The sequence below is a fragment of the Pelobates fuscus genome, chromosome 5 (genome assembly GCF_036172605.1).
Source record: "Pelobates fuscus isolate aPelFus1 chromosome 5, aPelFus1.pri, whole genome shotgun sequence".
NCBI lineage: Eukaryota > Metazoa > Chordata > Amphibia > Anura > Pelobatidae > Pelobates > Pelobates fuscus.
This window is the reverse complement of record NC_086321.1, coordinates 45,203,928-45,213,034: the sequence shown is the minus strand read 5'-3', so window position 1 is coordinate 45,213,034 and position 9,107 is coordinate 45,203,928. Positions and strand designations below refer to the sequence as shown.

Below are 9,107 nucleotides of genomic sequence, written 5' to 3'. Positions count from 1 at the left end.
TTCACCTGGCCCTGTTCCCCCCCTCCCCACCCCCGCGCCCCTCTGGATCGGTGGGGGTGATCCCAGTCCACACCCTGTGGCCCCTGCCATGACAGCGACTCCGCAGCCCCAAGATACCATTATACCGCTATTCAGACCAGGTGTCTCACTTAAAATGGCGGAAACTGCGACTCCCAAAGCTCGCGCCTAGGTGGATGCCAACCTTCCCTCCTCGCTAGAAAAAATACACACGGTCTAATGGCAGAAGCTCACTACATATCTGTGGCAGCCTATTCAGCAGGAACAAATGGGGTATCCTATCCAGCGCTATATTTACAGCGAGGCTAACAAGGCATTTGCCTTGGGAGGCAGTTTCATGGGGGCGACAAAAAACGCTGCCACCCAAACGCCCTGGCAGATGCACTGTTGGCCTCATTTCATGGGGGGCCCAAGAGCTGGCCGGCTGGCAACCTCAGGCCCCCCCCCCCCCCCCAAGGTGGGCAGCTGCTCTTCCTGCTCAGCTCCCTCGCGTGCTGCTTAGGGATGCCGGGAGCGGGAATATGACTTCACTCCGGCTCCGAGCATCACTAAGCGGCCTTGATAAAGGCAGGCAGGAGGTGCTGAAACGTTGGGGGATATTCAGGGCTCGTGTTTCTGCCATAATAGGCTTGTGAGAATTGTTGTTATTATTACTGTTTGCTTTCTTTTGCCTTATATTGTCACTTTGTATTTTTGCTTTCTATTTGCTGTACCATTTATTGGTCTTTTTAAAGCATTTACATAACTTTTTATAGTGATTCCAGTGTGCATTCTCTTTCTGTTACATTTAGTATTTGTTGGGTACTTGAGGGAGTACCTGTGAGTAATAGCACCTAGTGATACTTTGTTTATATGTTTTCTCCATACGGAGTTGTTGTTAGTAGGCCTCATTCTAGGAAGACGACAAATATCCTCCCGAGGGACTAGAACAGAGTTTGCAAGCCTCGCCTCGGGACCAGTACTCCCTTATGTCCCGGACCCCTGCTTCTGGCTGCCAGTTAGGTACAGGATCAGGACAGGAACAGACAGGGCAGTGCAGGGGAACACGGAGACGGAAGACACCCGAGCAACCTGCTCCGACGGCGTGCAGAGAGGCACCCGTCAGGCCAACTCACCCGCAAGTGAACGGACCCCACGAAACAGACAAACGCCCGTCAGCAGCAAGGAGCAGGAACACCGCGAAGCGTCTGCACGGCAAAACCACGAGGGAGGAAAAATCCAGCGGTTGGCAAGCGCAAAGAAAACGGAGAAGCAAGCAAGGAGACCGGACCACGTGGATACAGGTAAGTGTAAGTCGCCAGACCAACCACGGTAATGTGGGAGAGGATTGGATGCCCTTATGAAGAGGACCCAAGCCCCTCCCACAACTACAGGTCCATCCTTAAATATACAAAACAACTATAGACAGGGTCTTAGTACTGCCACAGTACACTGTGGATGCAGACTGAAATAGTATAAAAACAAATGCTTAACACTGCTGGCAAGCCACCCCTGGGAAGATGCGTTTCGGCAGAATGCCTTCCTCTGGTGCAGATCCAGCCTCGCTGTATCCCTCTACCTATAAACAGGGACCATGTTAGGTTCCCACATTGTTTGCAGGTATATCAAGTAACCGGACTTTCGGTCATGTCATATGTAGACCCACTGAAACGGAAGTCATGCGATTTGATATGGATGCAGGCCACCAAATACAGAATAGAACTGGATACACCTAAAAACAATTTGTGAACCTAATAAGGGATTTTAGTGTTTATAGGGATAGGGACATAATGGGGCTGGGTTTTGTGGCTAGATAACGGTGTTAAGTATTTGTTTTTATACGTTTGCAGCCTGCCTTCACTGTGTACTGTGACAATATTAAATCCCTGTGCGCTAATGATAAATATAGTTCTGGGGTGCATAAGTCACATGTGCCAGAGGTGTAACTAGCCACTTGCACAAAAGTGCAGAATGCTCTGTATGTGCAGCATTTCTAGAAGCCGAAGGGGTCATTGTGGCTTGAGTAACCCTTTAATACTTACCAATACTGGAAAATATACAATGTTATTATTCGTTATCAGTGAAAATAAATGTTACGTGTAATATAGTTTTATTGTGTATTATTTGTAATTAAATATTACTTAATAACCTTTTCAGTGCGTTTTCCTTTTGCTCTTTGGAATAGGCCATCTAGGTTAGAAGCATCACTTATCTGATTGGACCATGCATAAATTAAATGTCTGAAACCACCCGAGAATGTATTTTTGGCTGCTTGGTGCTTGTATATGTCAGGATTCATGCTAGCTCTTTAGATTATCTGCACTGGTCTTTTGGTCAGATACGCCATGCTTTCAAAAAAAGAGGACTTCAAGCTGTTGGCTTCCAGACAGCTAATAGATACAGTGTAAAGATGCATTCACTTATATAATAAGCAAGCATTATAACACAATATGCACTGAGGCTGTCATAAATGCAATATTTTATTTTAAATACTAAAAAATAATTACCATTTCTTTGATAACCCCGATAAGAGAAAAGGGAAAAAAAGATGGTCAAAGATGACAACGGAAAAAGATAAAAAACTACAAGCATTCTAAGCATCTAACAATTTGTAAAACATGTCTCTGTCACCTACACTTATCTCGGCGTAAACAGGGTCCATTCTGACCTATCCGATGCAATAACTCTTAACTCCTCCACCAACCTCTTACCAAATCACCTACTGGCCCAAAAGTTGCAAAATCAGGCAGTAGATTTCCCTTATGTATGAAAAAATATCATTCATGGTCCTTTCAAAATGGCTTTTCTTTACATCAATATTTTTCAATAAGCAGTTTACAATAAATTTTTATCAAACGTATACCTGTGACCTATTTAAGAGAGTTATTCTATAAATGTCTATTTTTGTTACAACACCAACATGTATGAAGAAAGTATGTAAAAAAAAAATATTAACGAAAAAACCCTTTTAAAAATTTCCTATAAATAAGCATTTTCATTACAATGTAAGGATTATAATTTCCTTGAAACTGTTTCCATTATAATAAGCAAAGCAGAAATTCCCCACCCTGTGCAATGGAATGGCCCTCGAGTTACGAAAGGGTGGGTCGCCTCTCAGCAGGTATAAAACCATTTCCTTCTGCAACTTTATACCACTGACTTGACAACTGCAGCCAGCCCTCGTCTGCTCATCATCTGCTATCCAAAACCACGACATGCGATCTGTAAAACACTTAGTTACTGCAGCTCTGATTCTCTTTCTCTTCCTACAGTCTTCTGATGGTAAGATTACTTTAACAAAAAGAAATGAAAACATTTTTTTTCTTCTTTGTATGTTTTTTTTAAAAATTCTTTATGTTTCATTTCGGTGCATCAGTATCACATTTTTATACATTTGTGCATTAAGTTTAGAGATAATTTCGTGTGATATTCGCACCATTTTGGGTCAAGCATTAAACAGTTAGATACAACAGTAACATTTTGAACGATTTTTAGCGATCTAGGCAGAGATGTTCGACTGTTTTGTGTCATTGGGTTTCAGGTAAGGCATGGCTTGTTTTAACGATATGTATGTTCAATAGGCTAGGTGGTGATTGTAGAGGAGTTGGGCTGTTCGTGAGGGAACAGGTGTGTTATAGTCCAGCTCTGTGGGCTAGCCCTATGTGCTGAATTATGTAAGGGTACCTGTATGTTCTTTGTATGTTTTATGTCAGTTTTCACATTTGCTTATTATATTTTTTATTTACCTTTAGCTTGCAAGTTTTGTATTTCTTTCCCCAGTTTCCCTAATTATTGCTGTACATTTACACATTTTTTGTGCATAGTTGTTTTTCCAGGTCTGATAACTGAGTATATTTTTGCATTTTAGTGTATTTTTGTTTTAATTGCACTTCATTAACAAACTACCTACAATTCAATCTTTGTAATATGTTTTTCTCTCTTAGACACTGGTGTTACCGAGTATATATAGAACTTTATGAGTGTTTATTAACCTTAAATCCAAAACTACATTATCATTTTAAATGAGTTTTAATTTATTAACTTAAAATCCAAAAACTTAATTTTTATTCCTTTACTACAGAGATTTCATATTTCGGTGTCACGCTTTTAAAAGCACCCCAGGGTTATTCTACAAAGAGCAAGTGTAAACATGTCTATTCTAAAACATTCTTCATAGAAAACATTAAATGTAGACAAAAGTTACATTAAAACACATTCAAAATGGAAAGTATATATATATATATATATATATATATATATATAAAACTATAAGCCAGCTATACTTCCAGAAACTTGTAAATTAGCTATGAATTCCCTTTGAATTCTCACTTTACTGAATAACCCTGTCCCTGACACTATTGAATGATTTGGTCACAACGATTTACTGCACCACTTATGGCATGATCAAATCTTACTTAGCCAGATAATGGCTTTTTGATCTCTCTCATGATGCTCAGTGCCCACAATGCCCAAAGCTAACTGTTTTTTTTTTATGGCACACGTCTTCTCTACGGATTGGAAATGTTCAACACAGGGTATCGATGGTTTTTACAGTGCTATACGACGATGCATGGAATATTTCTGTTGACAAAACCATTTAAAGAATAAATTATTTTCGGGCAAAAAACGTAAAGGGTTACTCTGTGCCAGTGTTTCCCAAACCATTCCTCATGGCAAAGCAACTGTCCAGGTTTGGTCTAAAATCTACAAATCCTAGATTTGCTGTAATGTGAGTTTTATTATTACATTCTCGGCGATTTTCATTTTGTTACACAGGACTTCGGGATAATTTTATGTCGTGCTGCACTCAGCTGGCCAAACGTATCCCAAAAAACATGCTACCGCAAGTGACCAAGGTCCATTTCCAAAAGAAGGATGGTATCTGCAATCTACAAGCCATCGTGTAAGTGTTTAAAAGGGCATATGGTATATGGACACACGGGGACTTTGTAATTATATCAAAAAATCTATGGCAGCAGTTCTCAACATGTGGTACGTATATGTGTGTATCTAAATATGTATATATATATAGAGAGAGAGAGATAGATAGATACACACATGCAAATACACAGACACACACTGACACATATGCAAATACAAAGACACAGACAAAAACACTGACATCCATATAGTTACAGAGACACTGATACACATACAGATACACAGACACACAGAAACAAACACTGACACACATATAGAAACACACACACACATATATATATATATATATATATATTTTTTTTTATATATATATATATATATATATTCCTGGTGCAGAGGAGAAGCAGGGGGAGCCTGGGGCAGAATAAGAACAGAAGAGCCTGGGCTGGAGGAGAAGCAGGGGAACCTGGGTCAGGGGAGAAGCAGGGCAGTATGGAACAGAGGAAGAGCAGGGGAGTCTGGAACAGAGGAAGAGCAGGGAAGCCTGGAACAGAGAAAGAGCAGGGGAGCCTGGAACAGAGGAAGAAGAAGGGAGCCTGGAACAGAGGAAGAGAAAGGGAGCCTGGAACAGAGGAAGAAGAAGGGAGCCTGGAACAGAGGAAGAGTAGGGGGGGAGGGGCTGGAACAGAGGAAGAGGAAGGGAGCCTGGAGCAGGGGAGTCTGGGCAGAAGAGAAGCAGGAAACCTAGGGCAGATAAAAAGGGGACATGGGGCAGAGAAAATGAGACATGTAGTGTACTCTCTCTTAGTGTGAATGCATATAGGTGTGAACGGTATATAATGCAACAGAGAGAGGGGATGAGTGATCCTCTGAGGCTAGTTAGCAGTTAAGTGTGATTTAACCTACTGGTGTATGGAGTGACTATGTAAAATACATTATGCTGGTGTAGGTATGGAATGCAGTATGAGTGTCGTAGTGATAAACAAGCTAGGGTGCCTACCAACCCTGCAGAGCTGGTCATCAAAGTACCACATACATACACAGCAAAGTGAGCAAGTCTGTTAAAGCGTTTTATGCAGTACCCTAATAGTTGAGTTAAGTGTGGTATACAGTTAAGTTATGCCATTGCAGTTAATCTAGTATATGTTAATAATGAGCTGATTTGCCGTCTACATGTAAATGAAAGAGCATAAGAGAATGAACCAAGCTTTCACCCTGGTGGCTCGGGATGGGGTCGGCATCTCGGTGGGCCCAAGGCCCCCCACTCAGGGACAGTCCCGTTTTTGTCCGATACCTGCTCTGTTGTCTGAGTAGTCGGGAGTAAGGGTCCTTCAGAGCAGGCATCAGGATATGTTTTGTCCGTTTGTTCCTCCAGGTAGCAGCCTTGCTGTGGTGGGCTTGCCGCTTAAGGCCATCCGTCGGTTGGTGTTGGCCATGTTGTAATGGCTGGGTATTATTTGCAGGGGTCTGCCGTTTTCCGGGCTGTTCTGTTGCAGGCTGTATGGTGGGCGAGCACTGGGTCGGTCCGCTACTGAAGGTGTCTCGCTGGGTAGAAGGTGCGGTCACCCCGGGCGGGAATGGTCACTGTTTGACGTTCTGTCCTATCTCTCGCCTCTTCAAGCCGCCTGTGTCTCGTGATGGTGGCTTGAGTGGTTGTGAGGATTGCCACGGGTTTTGTAGCTTCCCCATGTGGCGGGACTGGACACCAGGAGCCGTCTTGCTATTAATAGGCGCTAGGAGGGAGGTATTCTCCGTGCCGTCCACGCACATGGCACCTGCCATTTTGGATGCAGTGGTTAGGCTCCCCGGCCTTGTGAGCAGAGTCGCGGTCATGTCTGCAGGGTGAGGACCGGGATCACCCCCCCGGTCCATGGGGCGGGAACGGAGCCGGATCCGCGCCGGTCCGGACCCCCAGCCAGGATCTGTGGTGCAGGATAGTGAGGCAGCGGCCGTCTGCCCCGCTCACCGCGAGAGAAGGCCCAGGTTTTGGCAACGAGATGTTCTCCCCCAGGGGACTGAAGCTCAATGAGCCAGCCTCTCCCCGGGTCCAGCAGTCCTCTAGCTCTGGGCATCCGCGCTGTCGGTCCGATTTTGGTTGGAAATGCTTATTTTTGTCGGGTTTTCAGTAGCGTTTTGCTGGAGCCGCTCTGACTTGCGGCCGTCCAGCTTGGCGGTCCGGCCCCGCCCCCCGGTATGCCTTTTTTAAGGTTAACAGAGAACTGTAATGTTGTGGAATTTATAATATTAAGATTACTATATTGTCCATATTTAACAAATATGTATTTTGGGATGTGTGAAAAATAAATTTAAATGTGCCTGTCATGACATATACAACATATACACATATGTAAATTGTGCTAGAAGGAATGCTAGAAAATGTATACATTTTAATTTCATGCCCGTTGAAAGTTTGGTCCATACCCCACATGTCAATCAGTCCTCAACATTAGCCCTGTATCCCTGTGGAATGTTGGTTTAAGCAGAGGATTGTATTCTGCGCATGCACCGTTTTATTTTGAGTCCTGTGCACCCTTGTGATATAGGCATGGGTAGTCCTTTATTTGGTGGTTCCCTGGAACCCTTTTTTAATCTAGGAGTTGGCTGGTGAAGGTGTTTTCTCCTTTGTTGGAGCCATGTACGCCAGTAGCTTTAAGCGCTTTGCGCCTTTTCCTTTAAGTTGAGGCGCTCACCAAGAAAGGGGGTGTTCCCTCTTCGTGTATATGGCAGGCACGCTTTTGTGAGGTCTCTGTCTGGGTCAGGAGCTTTGCACATGCGCATTCTTGCTCCATTTTATTATTTGAATACATTTTATTATTTGTACCTGCACATTTAGAGCGGAAGGAATTCCTGCTTGCGTTTCACCTTCGCTTAAAACGCTTCGTATGTTTCATACGTGCTCTGGGCTGTTTCTTTTTTTTATTTTTATTTTATGTATTTGATGCATCTTATTTCCTACCTCCTATTCTCTCTTGCAAATTGACACAAGGGGCCAAGTAATAACTTACTTTGATTACTTTGGTACTCTTTTTTGATTGGTTTATGATGCGATGTGTGTATAATTATGCATTTAGTTTTTATGTGGTACTAGCTTAACAAAGACCATCAAACATTGCTCTGCTTTGATCCAATAAATCTGCTTTATCTTTCAACCTTGTGAGTGCCTGCAGACCCTTCTTCTATGTACCATATGCTAAGAATTAGCTGATCCTGCTTCAGCAGACAGCAAGCACCATGTGGTTTCCAGGAATTGAGTGTGGTACCTCTTCTGTGTTAAGCAAGGGATTGAGTGACATTTAAAGCAAGTGTTGTTTTCTTTTCCCCTGTCACAGTGCTACCTCCCGAGCAAGTCTTTCTTAGTCTTACTGATGTTGTATAGGACGCTCTGACGCTGATGTTCTGGCACTAAACTAGACTGTCAGCATCATCAGTATTGATTTGCTTGTGATAGTGTCCCCAAGGGGGACCAACTGCGGCAAAGAGAGGGCAGCAGCAGACGATGGGTATTACAACAGCGTAACAAGCACTGCCCTCCAAGAATGGAGCTGTGTTTAACAATCTGTCAAACCTATTTGTTCTGGGGTTTATGTAGACCTTGCCTTTTCCTTGACATGTGTATCCACTAAAACTAACAGAAAGGCAAAAAAATAAAGAACATAACATTAGTTGTAAATAATAGTTTCCAGCACTATTGCAGTTTGGCACCAGTGTTACTAATAGACTATCAGCACTAAAATCATATAGATTGAAAAAGAAAAACAAACACTTAGCACAGATTACAGTCTGTACTCACAAGTGAAATCCTATTTATTTGCAGAGTATCGGTGAGCAACTCAAACATTTTAGGGAAAACATCTCTCCCTCAGTGAAAATAGCCACTATGGTGGAGACTCCTTGTCTATGGCTTCTACAGGGAAAAAACAGGCAAGGGGGGAAAAAAGAGTACAAAGTATCTCTGTTTGATCAAACATGTGTGCGTGCGTATGTGTGTGGAGTTTTTAATTATCTTATTGGTACTCACCAGTTCGCACCCTGGTCTTAGAACTCATTTACTTTATCGCTCTTTATCTACAAGACTCAGGGATGTCCAACCAAAGCACTATAGCAGCTACGTTATCTTCCGGTACATGTTCGCTTCCCAATAAAAGAAAATATTTAGCAATGATGCAGTGATGCCAAACTGTAAAGGGGGTGACGTCAGCTTCCAGTCATATAAAATGTGAAACACTTGC

The 9,107-nt window shown here is 42.9% G+C and overlaps 1 protein-coding gene across 1 annotated transcript in view; it reads left to right on the top strand.

The window, feature by feature from the left end:
* Positions 1-3,165: 3,165 nt before the first annotated feature.
* Positions 3,166-9,107, top strand: part of CCL27 (C-C motif chemokine ligand 27) — a 28,767-nt gene continuing 22,825 nt past the window's right edge. Inside the window, exons 1-2 of the mRNA XM_063456787.1 lie at positions 3,166-3,279; positions 4,774-4,900. Of these exons, the coding sequence (XP_063312857.1) occupies positions 3,213-3,279; positions 4,774-4,900 (194 nt within the window). The 5' untranslated portion in view covers positions 3,166-3,212. The remainder of the gene's footprint in view (positions 3,280-4,773; positions 4,901-9,107) is intronic.